The sequence below is a fragment of the Bombyx mori genome, chromosome 13 (genome assembly GCF_030269925.1).
Source record: "Bombyx mori chromosome 13, ASM3026992v2".
NCBI lineage: Eukaryota > Metazoa > Arthropoda > Insecta > Lepidoptera > Bombycidae > Bombyx > Bombyx mori.
In genome coordinates this window covers 1537546-1556600 of record NC_085119.1, presented here as the reverse complement: position 1 = coordinate 1556600, position 19055 = coordinate 1537546, and the positions used below count along the sequence as shown (strand labels likewise).

General features: G+C 35.9%; 1 protein-coding gene and 1 non-coding gene across 2 annotated transcripts in view; one reads left to right on the top strand and one right to left on the bottom strand.

Annotated features, from left to right (window-relative positions):
- The window catches only part of LOC101735558 (protein O-mannosyl-transferase TMTC1), a 153758-nt gene extending 139838 nt beyond the window's left edge, over nt 1–13920 (top strand). The window contains exons 6-15 of the mRNA XM_038015019.2: nt 2114–2290; nt 2456–2645; nt 3276–3397; nt 3613–3777; nt 4752–4865; nt 6235–6378; nt 6941–7140; nt 9124–9289; nt 9685–9808; nt 10565–13920. Coding sequence (XP_037870947.1) covers nt 2114–2290; nt 2456–2645; nt 3276–3397; nt 3613–3777; nt 4752–4865; nt 6235–6378; nt 6941–7140; nt 9124–9289; nt 9685–9808; nt 10565–10912 — 1750 coding nt within the window. The 3' untranslated portion in view covers nt 10913–13920. The remainder of the gene's footprint in view (nt 1–2113; nt 2291–2455; nt 2646–3275; nt 3398–3612; nt 3778–4751; nt 4866–6234; nt 6379–6940; nt 7141–9123; nt 9290–9684; nt 9809–10564) is intronic.
- On the bottom strand, nt 3850–3923 carry Mir3278 (microRNA mir-3278). Its single transcript, NR_107563.1, has one exon. It is a non-coding gene; the product is annotated as a microRNA mir-3278 (primary transcript).
- Nucleotides 13921–19055: the final 5135 nt, after the last annotated feature.

The window sequence follows — 19055 nt, the reverse complement described above, 5'->3', positions numbered from 1 at the left end:
CGACCGGGCAGATATTACAAGGTAAATGTCGCGAAAAAAAGTAATTATATATATACTTTTCTTTTACCTATAATACTTACATAAACTAACTGATAAACACATTAACCTTCTTTACATCACGCAATTAAGTGATAGTATAGGCTAAAAAATCTATTATAAGATATCAGTGACAACCCTAACAAGCCATCCCTATTTTGTCTTTTGGCGTTCCAAGTTTGTTTTTTCTCGTCCCTAATTTTTCCAGTCTCGTTCCCAATTACCCTACATACGTCCCAATTTTCCCCAAAAAGAAAGGAAAAAATATACATTTTTTATTTTGTCGAAATATTGTATTTAAAATAAGAATATTGCAACTTACCGTTTGTTGTGGTATTTCCAAGTGTATTAAAAACTTATATAAACTGTGATCTTATTGAAAAAACAACGATAATATTACTTTTTTTAAAAGTTCTTTAAGCTGTTTTAAAACGCACTTTTCAACCACTATTTTCAATTTAATTTGACGAATTTTTGGGACCAACTTAACTCATATTTAGTACTTCCATAGTTAACTTGGTTTTTCTTCTATACATTGATAAATATTAACATAAACAAAATTAGGTAGATTCCGTGCTACAGGTACTTTGAGAATCTTCCGCAGGTTTGTCCCAATTTACCCCAGGATCCCAATTTACCCCATGTCATGGTACAAAGTTTTTCCTTCACGTATTAATATGTGTGATGGTGAGTGGTTAAGGTCTCAATGTTAGTAGTACAGCTATAACGTACTTTCTGGTTTGAAGACGTATTGAGATGGTTAAGCAAAGCCCAAGGTGAGGAGTTCATAGTTAATTTCAGAACTTGATAATATGGTGGAAACAACCTTGGAGACACACTGTACATTTTCTGAAAGGTTCGTGGTAGTCCGATGCAGTGCAATATCAGTATTTTTTACTGGTGGTAAGACCTCTTGTGAGTCCGCGCGGGTAGGTACCACCACCCTGCTTATTTCTGCCGTGAAGCAGTAATGCGTTTCGGTTTGAAGGGTGGGGCAGCCGCCGGCAGCCGTTGTAACTATACTGAGACCTTAGAACTTATCTCAAGGTGGGTGGCGCATTTACGTTGTAGATGTCTATGGGCTCCAGTAACCAGCAGGTGGGCTGTGAGCTCGTCTACCCATCTAAGCAATAAATAAACAAAAAATTATCAATTGTGAAATGTCTTTATAATCTGATCGATAAGCTTAAATGCCCGTTTATATCGTGCTGTCAATGGGGTCAGAAAAGCGCATAAAACTACCTGGGCTATGAGCTTCTGTGCGTTATTATAATTTAAACTACTTTCTTCATTATTTAAGTTTAATATTTTCTGTCCTTTCGAACACTCCACAGTTTTCCTAGTTTCGATCGACTAAGGTGCTGTTCTCTTCGAATTAAAAATAATGCGCGGACTGATAATGTGTAAAATATTTAATAGCTTTTACGTGTCTTGGCTTAAACCCCTTAACAAGTTTTATTAGTTTGTGGTGGGAAAAATATAAGAAAATTCTTCTTTTCAGTCGTGTCACTCTTGACAGAGTGGTCGTGATCGTCATGTAGTGTTGGAAGGGGCAGACTTCATGCGTCTCACGATGTCGCGCCATCTCTCTAAGAAAATATTGTTGTAATAAAAATCAAACCCGCAAAATTATAATTTGCGTAATTACTGGTGGTAGGACGTCTTGTGAGTCCACACGGGTAGCCACACTGCCTATTTCTGCCGTAAAGCAGGAATGCGTTTCGGTTTGAAGGGTGGGGAACCGTTGTAACTATACTGAGACTTTAAAACTTGTATCTTAAGGTGGGTGGCGGCATTTACGTTGCAGATGTCTATGGGCGCCGGTAACCACTTAGCACCAGGTGGGCCGTGAGCTCGTTCACCCATATAAACGATAAAAAAATCTATTTCATAAGAAAATAATGTTAATAATCCTGAATTTTTAAATGGAAGTCAGTTCAATTTTATAGAAATAAAAATTCCACTGTACTCTATACGTGTAGATTATTATGTCTTCCACATGAGAACCTGATTATTTTGTTTCGATAAGTGATTTCGCTGCTCTAAGCATGCATTATACATTTCGTTTATTTTTCAGGTCGATTTGCTCAATGAAATTCGAAAAGAAATGCACGGGTCTTTCAGTGCGGACCATTAAAGTTGTGGTGTCTTTGGCACTATTAGTGTGCTTCAGACTGGCACTATTGCAGGGGACGTGGCCAAGTTTTTCTCCTCAAGACAATCCAGCTGCTTTTCATCCCAGTTTCTTCGTCCGGTATGTTATCATGATGAAATTTCAGCGGAAAAACCCTATTTACCCTACCCTACCCTACCCTTATTTACCCTAAGTTTATTTACTCTAAGAGAGTATTGAGCATTTGAAGTTAATTGATATTTCCTTACAGCTGACACGTTTTCGGTAAAAACAAATTTTTTACAGATTAATGACTTTTTGCTATCTGGCCGCCTTCAACTGGTGGCTGCTTCTTTGTCCGTGGACCTTGAGTCACGACTGGCAAATGGGTTCGGTTCCCCTCATCACCAGCGGATGGGATCCGAGGAACTTACTCACATGCGCCGCCTTTGGTGCTCTACTGCTTCTCTGCTACAGGTTTATTGCCGATTTGGAGGTAAGGAGTGCCAAGTGTTCTTCATTATATATTTTTATGTTGCCTAAATTTACTTTCAGATCAAATATCGTTTTAATTTTCTATTTCCATATCATGTTGTATGTTAGAATTTTTCTGGAACGAAGTTCCTTATGGGACGATGCGGAGGGGTACCCTGACCGGGAAAAAACGTCCGTAACGTAAGATTTTTATTAGTAATGCACACAGTGTACGAGTTAACTTTGTAATAACGTACAAAAAGTAACATATTTTTTTCATTCATTGACCACGATCTCAGAGCGATCGTTTGCGCAATACACTAACTCTTATGCAAACAACCGTGAATGAAGTGAACCACAATAAGTTCGCACCTTACCGAATGACCGTGGGTTGTTTTATTATCTTTATACCTCAAATAGAACTTAAAATTAATATTTTCTATAATAAGGAACTTCGTTCCTATCCGGTGTCCCACGACACCACACATCTGTTTTATTTATTTATTTATTATACTATTTCTATAAATAGCATTTGAGTTTGGTCAACAAATTGAAACCCAACAAAATACCGAACATCGGCTTAAGCTATAAGCTTAGCATTACTGGGAAGTGCATCCATGAATGTGCTGACGTCATTATTTTCTTGTACCAGGTTCAAAGACACACTCCTGCAGTAGTAGGGATGCTGCTACTAGTGATACCTTTCGTGCCTGCCAGTAACCTGCTGGTGACCGTCGGCTTTGTGATCGCTGAGCGAGTTCTTTACATACCCAGGTATGTAGTGTTATTATTCTTCACCATTACATGTGCCAATGTCCATAAGTCATTTTACTGCTTAATTTTCATTTTCGTGGCTGTGAAAATTACTTACAAACCTAATGTCTCAGATTTATCATGGGCTTATTGTCTCAGGTAGCCAATTAACATCAGCTAGGCCATGATGACATAAACGTCGAGTGCATTAAAAATCAACATTTTGTTTGTGACAGTGTGGGTAGCGTGATCATCACGGCGTATGGAGTTCAACTGATTTGGTACTCCAAGCCTGGTACTAAAGCGGTCCTGGTCATCGGCCTCGCTGTGTTAGCGGCCAGCGGAGTAGCTAGAACTTATAGAAGAAACGCTGACTGGCGGGACAGAGCCACGTTGTTGAGGTATTAAATCGATTAGACATTGAACTGTAATAACGGACGAATATTAGAAATTTGTGTGGTAGTTTCAAATAGCCTATTGTGGTATATTTCTGCTTTTGATCTTACATCATGTGTAATGTTGTAAGATCCAAACACCACCAACAGTGTTCCGGCTTTCAACCTTTTACTTTATATTTTAATTGTTCTGTCGCAAATCTGGCCATATTAGCCAAATTATAGTTTGCGTAATTACTGGTGGTAGGACCTCTTGTGAGTCCGCCCGGATTTACTTTGTGTACTTGTAGAGTTACTTTTCTAATATTTTTTTTATTACTTAGATGATTGGACGAGCTCACAGTCCACCTGGTGTTAAGTGGTTAATGGAGCCTATATACATTTACAACGTAAATGCGCCACCCACCTTGAGATATAAGTCCTAAGATCTCAGTATAATTACAACGGCTGCCCTTTCAAGCCGAAATGCATTACTGCTTCACTGCAGAAAGAGGCGGGGTGGTGGTACCTACCTGTGCGGACTCAAAAGAGGTCATACCACCAGTAATTACGCAAATTATAATTTTTCGGGTTTGATTTTTATTACACGATGTTATTCCTTCACCGTGTAAGTCGATCGTGAACATTTGTTAAGTTCATATTTCATTACCTCAATTGGTACCTGCCTGCGGAATTCGAACCCTGTTGCATCGCTAAATATGAATGCACCGGACGTCTTATCCTTTAGGCCACGACGGCTTCATTCAATTCATTCTAATGTTTATGAAAGTCTTAAGTAAGTTACATTATGAGTGATCATCCAATTATATGTCTAGTCTGTGTCGATCTTAACTTAAAAAGCCTTCTCAGACGCAGAATACACCTGTAGAATAACAACAAATCAAACATCATTCTGAACAGTTACTTAACGGCACGTATACGTTTTACGGTCGCCATTTTCGAACGTAAATTACGTTCTAAATGTGTTTTGTTTGCTCCAGAACGGATTTAGTGACTTTACCGCAGAACGCCAAACTGCACTACAACTTGGGAAACTTCCTTAGGGAGTCTGAGCAGCAAGAAAGCGCCATCAAGCATTACAAAGAAGCTTTGAGGTAACAAATGTATTTACTTCGACGCGTGTATCAAAGCGTGGCTGCCGTGAACTAAGTTGTTGTGATTTATTTTATTTTATAGTGATGTTTAGGTGTTTTTTTTTTATTATTATTTTTATTGATTAGATGGATGGACGAGATCACAGCCCACCTGGTGTTAAGTGGTTACTGGAGCCCATAGACATCCACAACGTAAATGCGCCACCCACCTTGAGATATAAGTTCTAAGATCTCGAGTATAATTACAACGGCTGCCCCACCCTTCAAACCGAAACGCATTACTGCTTCACGGAAGATATAGGCAGAGTGGTGGTACCCACCCGCGCGGACTCACAAGAGGTCCTACCACCAGTATTATTTATTTATTACACTTCATGTAAAATTTACATTGGCGGACTTAATGCCTAAGGCATTCTCTACCAGTCACCAGTATTATGTAGCTCTGAAGAAATGCAGTATCTAGTAACAGTTTTTGGGAACAACCACAGTTGAGCGATGAATAATTTTCAATAATTCACTATTGAATTTCCAATAAAAATAAACAAATCCAACTTCGAAATTACATTTTCAATATAAATCGAAAATGTTCGCTCAAATTATAATATGCATTGAAGATAATGTTGACTCAAAGCTTAATATTGATAGTAACGTAATTAAAAGCTGTAAGCTCGTCAAAAGCTTCTGTTATACGTGATACACTTGTTACGCCGAAAATCACTTTGATATTATTTTCTGATAATTTATTAAAGATTTTAGATGTTATCTGTGAGATCGATACTTTGAAATTTGCTTTGATACAATATTAGATATCAACTATAAGTCTGGTTACTGGTATACTATGGATAAGTGGTTAATGAAGCCTCAAGATACCACAAGGCTGCTGTCCATGAGGTCTACACTTGTGGTATCCGTTGTATTGTAGAACTCTGCCCTTCCTATTGCTGATCGAAGTACCCTTCAGATTTGATAAAATGAAAACATCTTTAGCACCGTTGTGATTTGGAACTTGATGAAAAGTCACGCTAAAAGAGATAAATATATGCATCTGTAGGATTTAACCTGCGAAAGAATGAGACAGAATTTTTTTAAAAGTTTTACTTCTATCACTTTTCTATGATCTATCATGTTTTTATTTTAATTAAACAAAACCGTGTCTGATTTCCGTTTTTCTTTACATTTCCACTTGGGTAAAATTTACCATTTACCATTTGTATTTACGATCCAGGAAAAAAATCAATGAACGCTAAACTATTGCTTAATTTAGTTAAAATTAATTTAAATTTAAGTATATCGATTTGTATAATGAAATGAATTAGGATTAGATAGTTAATAAAAAATTAGTAATTCTATCAAAATCGCATTCACATAGGTTGTGGCCGACATACGCAAGCGCCCACAATAACATAGGAACCTTGGTCTCCGGGTTGGAGAATGCAGAACAGCATTTCCTGCAAGCCATCAAGTTTAACAAGTACCATGTCAACGCGCACTACAACCTCGGGAAACTTTACAAGTAATTGATTATATGGACTTCCTTTAAATACATATTTTTCAGGCGGAAAAGAAAGAGAAAAAAAGAGAAGGAAGAAATTCCAGTTTGGAAATTCGGCACAAACTACTGTTTTCTGTTATTTGTCAGGCAATTGTGCATAATGTGAAGAATGCTCATGATTTTTCCATATGTACACTTAGTATATTAGATGCTAAATAAGTACCAGGGCTCATAGACACTAAGCACCGCATTTCTATACAATAGTCGCTATACTCTTCACACTGGAAGGCATATTTGCTATTCAGTAGAAAATGGCAAAATGGTAGTAACCACCAATTTGGACCAGTACCAGTTTGCGGTAGGCAGCGGCTTGGCCTTGCCCCTGGCATTGCTGAAGTCCATGGGCGACGGTAACCACTCACCATCAGGTGGGCCGTATGCTCGTCTGCCTACGAGGGCAATAAAAAAAAAATAGTTATACTTACAGCCACTAGTATAATTGGCAGATTGACTAAAAGTTGCGTAGAAATTAGTCAGCGTAAATAAATAAAAAATCTCAAATAATTAAACATTCTCGTAACAGAAAAAGCGGTCGAGCATACCAAGCTACAGTGATGTTTGAGAAGTGTGTATGGCTTCAGCCTCGATTCATTCAAGCTCACATAGAATTGCTGGGCTTGAAGCCGGAGTCGGAGAAGCACAGGATCCTTGCAAGGCTGGTGGAACTCGAACCTAATAACTGGGAACATTTCGTGTTATTCGGCAATTGGTGGAGAAATAACGGTATGTTTAAATTTGATTGCTGCATTGGGCAGTATTGGTACGAATACTAGTAATATTTTAATAAATTCTAATAATTGTCTTAATATTGGTAGAAAGACCTGAATTTTATAATCAACTAGCTGACCCGGCAAACATTGTTATGCCATATATAATATTTCTATGGAATTTCTAGTGTAGAAAAAAAAACTAACTTATTGTAATCGTGTAAGGATGTGGTAAAAGAGTGAAAGAGGTATGTAGTGCTGTGTACGATGAGGGAATATATAATAAACATAACAAAACCCCATTCAACCATATAAAGCCTCATTATGACAAAAAAATATTGTTCAAACAATAAAAAAATAAATGTTAGAGGTGGACAGCTCTTATCACTTAGGGGTATGAAAAATAGATAGTAGCCGATTCTCAGACCGAACATGCATATAAAACTTCATAAAAATCGGTCAAACCGTTTCAGAGGAGAGAGAGAGAGAATACACTTTATTGCATACCAAAACACAATTTACATTCAAAAAAACAATCAAAAAAACAGATACATTTGTACAATAGGCGGTCTTATCGCTAAAAGCGATCTCTTCCAGACAACCGTTTAATTTATAGAAATTCTGGAAAATATAAAAAAAAAATATAGCAGGTATGTTGCGGTGTACTATAGATAATACATTATTATAGAAAATATATACATACAATAAACAAAATATATACCGTTTACATATAATATGAAATGTATACCCATATTTATATACCAATTATATACCAATATACATACTTACATACAATACATACTAATATACTTACATACACATAATACATCAACAGTATGGAAATAATAAATGATGATGCAAACAAACAGCACTAAGAAGATAAGTAGTGTTCCTTCACCATTCTTTTAAAACAGTTTAAAGTTTGAGCACTGTTCACTGCATCCGGCAGAGCATTCCACAGAGCAGAGGAGTATGCTGACTAACATTATGACACGAGAATTTTATGTATAACATGTACTTTAATAGCGAAATTTGCTGACTTCATCTTTTATTCCAAAGCGGATGAGAAACGCCCAATTTTGTGGCAATAAAGGTCCGAATTCAGGACAAATTTAGTTTTAAGCGGTTCCATGATAAGACAGCCGCTGTACTAGTACCGAGCAATGCGGCTTTACAGGTACTCAAATGCCGCAGATAGGTACCAATTCCAACGGATAATGGATACCCGCCATTCTATCCACAGTCACAGACATATAAGTATACTAACTGTACCCATCCGCTTCGCTGGGCATTTAAAATTAACATTATTATTTCTCACCCCCACAAAGAGTTTCATAATTAACGCCCCGAAACTGGTGTAGCGAGTCCAACACTCATATAAATATTAGCCTATCCATCAAGTACATGTATTTTCTTTTCTACATGGATACCAAGTTTCAAGTCAATCGGATGCATGGTTCAGTAGTTATAACGGAACATCCGTAAAAACCACTGTAGATTTATATATTAGTATAGACTAGATTAACAGTCGACAGAAAATCTATCACAGCTTCTTGTGATCTTTAGAATGGAAATACGGATGAGTAGAAAATGTTAATGGCTGATCAAACAAAATTTATTTATCATTCAACGAACGAAACGTTTATAAAAAAAGACTCTGACATTCATTCGTTAAAAAAGAACTATTCAAATAAAAATCTTAATTTCGTACAGTAAATAAATTACAAATGAACAGAACGAACTGAATGAAATAAACACCGGCCTCTACGTCAAAATGAAGGTTGAATATTCCGATTAATTCCTCCTCTGTTTATTTGGGTATTATAATGAAACCTTCAAAAATTCACTTCATAAAAGAATTCTAATAAAGAATGATATCATATTCGATCTTTTTGCGATTTCGTTTTAAAAAGTTTTTCTATTGAAGAAACAATTTTTCTCCCTTCATTACTTCTTTTCTTTTTCTTTGAATCCTTTTTTTTTGAGTTTCGAATTACAGGATTGGTGGGACCGGCTTCCAAGTTTTATCTGGAGGCGATGAGATTGAGTTTTCGAAGGCGTGACGTCGAGCTGCCAGTCAGGAGCGATCTAATATCGTTCAGATCGACCGCTTTGATGTACAGGTCGTTAGGACAGAAATCGAGAACACTACAGCTTTTGACAAGGTATTTTTTCGTTGTCAATTAATTCGAAGATTATGGTTGATGACGAAACAGACGAAAGACGAAGAAAGTCAAAATTGAATGCGCAATCAATAAACATGTGTAACTCGGAAGACAGTGTTTAAAATTTCGTTAGAAATGTCTATCTATTGTTATGTAAAACAATTGCAAACTCGTCTTAGAGTGAGTGACTTTCAAGCTGTGTTGATTAAGGGCTGTTGTAGCCCCCTAACACCAGATATCTTATTCAGGAAAATCAATTGGGTTATGAGTGTATCTGGTGATTTAATCTGTGTATGGTTAAAATCAGTAAAACAGTTCCTTCACAGTGAGTTAGTGTGGAACTATTTGATGGATCTACGCTTTTAGATTATTAACGCTCTTTGTCTTCCGATTAGATGGCATACTTGGCGCCGTGGCTGGCCTAGTGCCGCTGCAGCCCACATGTATCTAAGAGATTGGAGACTCAAAATGGAACTCGAAGGTCGAGTACAAATTTATTCTAAAGCTGTCAATCCTACAGTAAGTATCTAATGCGTTTAGATGTGCTTATTATGTAGTATTTTTATTGCCTTTGTACAGAAATGACTATACGGTCACCTGGTGAGTGGTCGCCGTCGCACAAGGAGGTTAGCAATACTAGGGACACGGCCAACTATTGACTACTGAAACTGACCTCTGCTTGACTTATTGTTACATAATAGTAACCTGCATGTTCCATGTCTCAATTATTTCACGGCTTATTGCTAATATAGATTATTGAACTTTCGATTTGAAGATATTTGAAGTATCCATCCAGTTTCCCCTAGCCACTATTGTACTACTCTTGACTCTTGACTTAACCTCTCGGTAGCTTCAAGTTATCTAGGTTGTGGCATATTTGGTGAAACTCATAGTGATATTAAATTTAATGGTATGATATGAGAAACAGTTGATAGCATTTTAACCAAGAGGATTAAAGAAATTTAAGGCAAAAAAGTGTTTAGTTATAACATTTTGAAAAACAATGATAATATACAGAGTTAAATAAGAGTTTAAGTTTTTTGCCCTAGCACAGTGATAGCACATGATTTAAAAGTATCGGAAGTTTTACTGGTAATAACACAGATATTACAAAATGGGTTAGTACGGTTTTCTAATGAAAAAAATTTATTACGTACTATGGTTGGATCAGATAGTATCAAGTATGTGATTATAGGCTCTGACGGGAAACCCTTCCCATCAGAATAAAAAAAAAACCTTCTGAATCACGTATCTATAGCTCACTGTTTCTTACAGAAATCGACAAAGTGTTTCGACCACGCGCAACTGACAGTGGAAACCGCTACCACTTACACTAATAAAGTACCCAAAATAGAAGAAACCGTTAAAATAGACGAAAAAAACAATTACAATAAAGTTGCGAAGAAAGGTGGAGATGTGAATTCGTGCGAGTGTAAAAAATGCGGGACCAAAAAACGCAATATATCTGTGCCGTCGCAAATTAAAACAACACACAACAAATCAGAAACAGGACTGAAAGACAAACAGTGCGTGAGGAAAGACGAGACAGTTAAAAATGACGCCATTCCCACTAATATGATAGGTACGACGATAACTGAACATTTCCTTATGAAGACTTTCTGAAGTGTATTTATACTAATGGAATTCGATGAGGCGGATGGCTTAACTTAAATGGCAGATGTTAAACTTTGAGATACACTTTCAGATGACACCGATTTATATTTAGATACGATTTTAAGTTAAGTTTATTTACGTTGAATAATTTCTTTTTTTTGGTCGTGTAGATTAAAAATTGGATACTCATTTTTTTTTAAGATTTTTAAGAATCTATTTCTATAAATAAATAAATTTAATGTATTACTTATTACTCAGCTAACTATTGGAATCAAAGCGATTGTGGAACTCTAGTTAAAGATCTTGCTTAAGTTGTACAGAGGAAGTAAGAGCGTTATTAGCTTAGTGAGTAAATCACTCAGCGTATGCTTATAGAGTCCCTAATGCTACTATATAACGTAACAGATTCCAATTAAAGTAAAAGGCATCAAACAAAGACTTGCACGGATACGGAAATTGTATTGTTTGTGTCATTTTTGGTGCTGTATATCGTTAACGCAGTTCGGTGCAGCAGTTCAGTGTCTCTTTTTCAAAAGTGGAACGACGATGATTACAATATAACGAAGGGGCAATAATCGCTTTTTCAGGAAGTATACTACCGTTTATTCCAGTAAAATGACTGAATATAAATTATGATTATGAGTTACTATTATAAATGATATCTTATTAGAATAGAACAATATTGATATACATTTATTTTAAGTAAGTCAGTATTATTTCATAGTTTTTTAAGAATATGATACAAGATTTAATGCCATTAAACTTTAACAGAGAATTATGTACGCCTCTGAGATTTTATGACCTGGTAACTAAGACTTTTGGTAATGTCTTATTTTAATTTATATTCTTATTTGTATGAAAAATGATAATATGGAGTGAAATGAAATTAAATGAGATGATTAATTTGAGATATTAGTCAATTGGGATGAAATGAAATGAGATGAGATGATATAATTTTTTCAGTGGACTTTTTGGAGATCCCGAGAAGTTACGTCCAGCGGCTTTGTTTCATTTTCCCACATTTGTGCACTCTCACAGACATTAAACGGTTAATAAACCACCGTTATTACACATTTAAACCTGAAGAAACACTAAATAGACAAAATAAAACAAATCACACAACTTCACTCCTCGCGTTTCCGCCAAAAAGTTCCCAGATCACATTCATAACATTAATGTCATAGATAAAAAAGCACTTAGTTATTTCTGCATTTTAGTATAAGCCATCTGCGTCGACTCCAAATGCTAGAGCAGAATCGATTATGAACGTGTGATATAACAGTGTGTTTGCATTACGGTGTGGCAAATCAACGCTTGAATGTCTTATATTTTTTTAAGGTACATCTATAACACTAGCTATAGGCCGCCGACAATATGCAAATTAAGTTAAGGCTTCTTTGGGTTTAAATTATTCCATTTGAATACACACGTATTCAGAAGTATTTGAATAACATTTTAAACTAGCCAAAACATTACATTGGTAATCTCCGATTTTTTAGAAGATTGGAAGTTGGGTGAATAAAAGTTCACTGTCCCACACGTTTTTCTTTTATTGGTTAATGAATATTTATTATTGCAGCTTTAATGACAGTACCACTAATAACTGTTGCTTTTAGTTTCGGCTCTTTAGTCCAGGGTTCACGTTAAAGTAATTTAAGTTGAAAATCAGCCATGATGATGATGAGATGCTTCTTCTGGATCCAAAGGTTGACCTACCACCTCTTCTAGTGAAAACGTCTGGACCGATTTAAAATCGTCATTTTTAATAATACTGCCCTTCGAGTAATAATAATACATTACCAATAGGCGAATTGATGAAGAGACACTTAAATTCAATTTATTTGAGTGTCTACTAATAAATCTAATATTTCGTTAGATAAATAATATTGATAAATTATTTATGGTTGTTGTAAATATAAGTAATGTTTCAAATGGGATTACTTTGAACTCAAAGATGTTAGATAGCGTGACTAAATGGTACGTAGTAAAAACTTGTAACGAAGAAAAAATGAATATATATTTTTATCATGTCGTTTTGGGGTTTGGGTGGTTTTCATATGAAAATGCACGTGTTTGTACGCTGTTTTGATTAGGATGTTTGATTGCGTCGTCAAATTTGTATTGATTATAGGCAAATCAAATAAATAAATAAATATCATTAAAAATAATTCTTACGGGATATTTTAAGGAAGTCGGAGATTTAATAGTAATGATTATAAAAAGAAGAGTTCATAATAATCTTAATATCTGGAGTTTCTGAGGTACCACGATAACATAGCTTAATTATGGTTGTGTCGTCTGTCGGTTCTGAGATTATTATTTAACATATAAGCAGTGATTTTGTACCCGAATATCTTTGGCTTATTTATCTGCTATTTACAAACAACAATACAAATTTGACAACGGAAAATATGTAACAAAATTGCTAGGCCTTGTCATTAATATAATTATGTATGTATATGAAAAAAACAATAAGCTGCTTGACATAATATTTATTTCATAATTTATGAAAATGTTCATCTAACTCGTTGCCAGAATTATTATGAACGCACTAAGCAAATTAATTGTAGGTACAGCTTGCAAAAAAGATGTATTGTTAGATAAAGATCGAAAGCTGAATGAAGGCTGCTTTGACATTCTGGGAGAAGAGGGTTATGTGCTGTATACAGTGTATTGCACTATACTACGTGCATTGAAGATCACGTGTCAGAGATTAGGAATCTGGCTAGCACAAGTTTTATCGATAAATTTTTATTGATAAGCGATGAAAAGATTTTGTATCTTAACTTTTATTTTTGATCTATTCTATATTATATACACAGGCTAAGCTTAAAATTGAGTATACTTAAAATTAGGATGTGTTTCTGAAACCTAATTTCTGGTAACGAGTTATAAGTGTTTCTAATAACAAAAACAAAAGTTTGATAAGATGTACATAATATGAGTATTTTAAGTTAGTTTTTAAAAGCACGTAAAAGGGCTTTGAATGTACTGAAATTAAACAAGTGAATTATTAATTTTGGTGTTTTATTTGAGCCTCAGATAATTAATTACAAATAAATATCAAAGATTTACTTAGTATTCAATAATAATAAAGCTACCACAAGTTATGATATCAAGTGAACTTAAAATGTATCAGAGCTTTTTTTACTACCTTATTGTTGGTAGTCTATGGAGTTATTACAACTACTCAGGGACTGGTAGGTGAGTTCATGGGCTCAACCTGAGGAACTGACCTTAGCAAGGTCAGTGCTTCGCTGAATCTACGGTGACCGGTGTTTGAAGAGTCTAAAAGCATCGAGACCTTATTCAAAGGATTCGTCAAGGCGTGTTTTGGGCGACGGCAGGTTTGCGATGCCCTATTGCCTTTTTTTTTATTGCTTAGATGGGTAGACGAGCTCACAGCCCACCTGGTGTTAAGTGGTTACTGGAGCCCATAGACATCCACAACGTAAATCCGCCACCCACCTTGAGATACAAGTTCTAAGGTCTCAAGTATAGTTACAACGGCTGCCCCACCCTTCAAACCGAAACGCATTACTGGTTCACGTCAGAAATAGGCAGGGTGGTGGTACCCACCCGCGCGGACTCACAAGTCCTACCACCAGTAAAGTGCCTGGGTCAGATATGTAAGTAGCGTCGGTCACGATAAGATGTTTATGAATGGAGTATTGGACATAATTTTGAACATAAGCACCTTATAAGAAAAACTCGAAGAAGAAATTTTAGTAATTAATTTTCGGAAGTGAAAGTTACTTTCAAATTAGTAAAAATATCTACATGAAGACAAAAATATGGGAATCGTAAAAAAATGTCACACCAATAATGAAGACCATAAAATATTTTCTTAAGAATTCGAACATAATTAGATGGTGTTTACCGAAAACCCGTGTCATCACGATATGACCTTTCCCCACGTACACGTTGACTATCATAGGAATATAATATATAATTATATTATATCATAATATAATTATAATATTCATATATTATAATCTCACGACCAATCCGGTGGTAAGTGATTACCGGAGCCAATACACGTCATAACGTATCATCACACATCACAACAAAAACATAACATAACTCACATTGAATTTTGATTGAATTGATTGCATTGGATAATGGATACTCCTTTCTCATGATCATTTTGGAGCAGATAAAGTTCTGCTCTAAAATCTTCTTTAATAAAAAAAATTTAGTGCCTTTGTAGGCAGAGCATACGTCTACTGATGGTGAGTGGTTACCGTCGCCCATGGATGTCAGCAATGCCAAATAAATTAATTAACAGGTAATCTTGTAATTATCCGGTCGAAGTCAGTATATCATTAAAGATAAACAGCATTCTTAGTCATATTTCATGTAAGGCAAAAGCAAAGATAAACACTTTCGAGAATTAAGTCTTACAACTACATAAAATATTTACTAGTGGTAGGACCTCTTGTGAGTCCGCACGGGTAGGTACCACCGCCCCGCCTATTTCTGCCGTGAAGCAGTAATGCGTTTCGGTTTGAAGGGTGGGGCAGCCGTTGTGACTATACTGAGACCTTAGAACTATACCTCAAGGTGTGTGGTGCATTTACGTTGTAGATGTCTATGGGCTCCAGTAACCACTTAACGCCAGGTGGGCTGTGAGCTCGTCCACACATCTAAGCAATAATATATATATATTATCATTCAATTCACTCTATGAGTACAACACAACTACTACATATAAGTACGTAAGCTTTGCTAGTTGAAACGGAAATGTTCGTCCATTTGCATACAAATGGAGTTAACAGTTGAGTCGCCACCTTTACTTCACCATAATCGCTACGTTAATCCCTTAGATTGAATCTCACTACAATGAAACCCAGGAGCCTTCAACAAGTGGCTGCTACTAACAACAAATATTTTTTCAAGTCGGAAAGATCTTAAGGCTCATGAAAATAAGGTTCAATTCAACTTGGTTGCTCGTTTTATATGCGTATGTTTACTTCAGCCAACTCTTACACAGCTGTTGGAGATACCGGATCAGTGATTTCAATGTGGAGTGCAGTTTTTAATTCAGTTTTGTATTTGCTTTATTAATGAATGTTTCAAGACTTGTTTTGAGTTTTTTTAATAGCGAATGGTAGTTATAATAATAGTATGCATAATTGTTAGGAATAGGTTTTGAAAAAAATATGTATTTCTTTTTGCGTATATATTGTATATACATGATGACATAAACAAGAGGAAGGGAAAAAATCGCATGCCCAGCAGTGGACATCAAAGAGCCGAAGATGAATGAATGAATACGGGTGAATAAGCTCACAGTTGACTTGGTGCTAAGGATACCGCCACCCTGCCTACTTCTGCCGCTATGCAGCAATGCGTTTCGGTTTGAAGGGTGGGGTAGCCGTTTTAACTACACTGAGACCTTGGAATTTCTCAAGGTGGGTGACACATTTACGTTGTAGATGTCCATGGGCTCCAGTAACCACTTAACATCAGGTGGGCTATGAGCTTGTCCACCCATATAAGCAATAAAAAATAATAAAACAGATCATACACAATGTGAGTAATGATACTCATCTTGAGATATGAGTTCGAAGTCTCAATTATATTATACTGTCCCGTTCTAGACTGCTTCGCAGCAAACATAAGCAGAGTGGTCCCATAAATAAATACGGAATTTTTTCAGATTTCATTTTTATTACAATAAGTTTTTCATTTCAAAATTTTGTAATGAAATATATTATTATATGTATTTCCTTAGAAAAGATGGTCCCGAGTTGAATATCACAAAACTACTGCCATGCGGCTTGTTGATTCAAGTATCAAGTAGCAGTTATCCTTGGTACGACTCGTACTGTGAGGGAGTTTCTCACTCTGGAGCCCTAATCACTATATTCTATTCCAATTACGAAGTTTCTTTTGACACTCTTGACACTTTGAAGTCGTCGTGGCCTAAGCGATAAGACGTCCGGTGCATTCGTGTTGAGCGATGCACCGGTGTTCGAATCTCAGGCGGGTACCAATTTTTCTAATAAAATAGGTACTCAACAAATGTTCACGATTGATTTCCACGGTGAAAGAATAACATCGTGTAATAAAAATCAAATCCGCAAAATTATAATTTACGTAATTACTGGTGGTAGGATCTCTTGTTAGTCCGTGCGGATAGGTACCACCACCCTGCCTATGTCTGCCGTGAAGCAGTAATGCGTTTCGGTTTGAAGGGTGGGGCAGCCGTTGTAACTATACTGAGACCCTTAGAACTTATATCTCAAGGTGGGTGGCGCATTTGTGTTGTAGATGTCTATGGGCTCCAGTAACCACTTAACACCAGGTGGGCTGTGAGCTCGTCCACCCATCAAAGCAATAAAAAAAAAACTTCTTAGAACGTAACTTTTTTTCGCATAATTAGAAATAATAATAATTTTTTGTTCATGGTCGTAAATCATCATTTAAAAATACACAATCAATCTAAATTATTATACAATTAATTCACACATACAATAACATAGCAATAACATATTATGATGTCAAATGGGACTTCGTAACTGGAATAGAGTATATTGGCTTATGTCACAGATATGTACCATTTAAAAGTGTTTTTTTTTTTAATTTCTATTTTTAATCCTTTTCTAAAAATAATTTGTATATCTAATAAGATTTTAATAAATCTGTACTGTATTAATAGTATAAAGCAGAAGAGTTTGATTATTTGGTTGAACGCGCTAAGCTCAGGAACAATTTGATTTGAAAAATTCTTTCAGTGTTACATAGCCCATTTATTGAAGAAGGCTACAGATTATATTATCACACTAAGACTAATACGAGCGGAGCACTAATAAATAATGTTTCAAAATTGTGTTTGTTTTCTTTTTCTGAAAAATATTTTCACCTTCTACGTAAATTAAGCGTTATCCTAAAGTAACTATTCCACGCGGACGAAGTTGCCGACAAAAGCTAGTATTGTATAAAATTATGAAATCATGCGATAAATGGGTACATTTAATAATATAAAATAAATAAATAAATATTTACTAACAATCACGCCACATTAACTGGTCCCGTACTAAGTTCGTTAAGAACTTGTATTACGGGTAACAGATAACGGAAATAAATGTAAGATTTTTATTCTACACATACATATAATATTTAATAAACATACATAACCCAGGAAAAGACATCTCTATATTTATCATACAAATATCTTCCCTTGGCGGGATTCGAACCCGCGAACCCCTTGTGTAGTGACCATGTCACTTACCACTACACCAGATGGCCGTTAAATTGCATATCATAAAGGCATAGTCGTTACAAAGTTAGCCAAAATTCAATAACAAGAGATTTTAATTTTAATTGAAGAAAAAATCTTATTTAGTATCTATAATGAGAAAAATATAAAGAAAAAACGGAGCCAGTAGAGAAAATTTCATTTAGATTTAGAAAATTTAAGGCTCATTTCACGATCGGGAAGATAGTAGACGAGTAGAAGGCGGTTACATTAAAAATTTATCGTAAATCTCCTCCAGATACTGGTCGATAGGTGTTTAAAGAGTGCTTTTAGTTCTTATGTTTTATGTATTTTTTTCTGATATACAAGAAAAGGGAACACGCTAGCGTAGATAATACAACTTAGAGGATCTTGGCTTCTCAGATAAGATAACTCCATTAATCACGTACTTTTTATTTGGTCAGGAGTTTTTGGGTCATACCGCACTGGGTCAGAACCAGCGCGGGTCGAGGATAGCCGGTTTTCCATCACCCGAATACTCTTGCGTAAAACGCGTGCAGAGCAGCTTGCACGTCGTCTTTTACGGCCCCCTCGCCGGTCACCAGACCGACATGTGAGGGGGATCCGAACGTTCTTATAATAATAAAAAATAAAAATTACTCAGTCGGTAATGCAGCCAGATTCTAATAATCAATTTTTTTTATTGCTTAGTTGTATGGATGAGCTCACAGCCCACCTGGTGTTAAGTGGTTACTAGAGCCCATAGACATCTACAACGTAAATGCGCCACCCACCTCGAGATATAAGTTCTAAGATCTCAGTATAGTTACAACGGCTACCCCACCCCTCGAACCGAAACGCATTACTGCTTCACGGCGGAAATAGGCGGGGTGGTGGTACCTAGCCGTGCGGACTCCCAAGAGGTCCTACCACCAGTTATTTCTGATT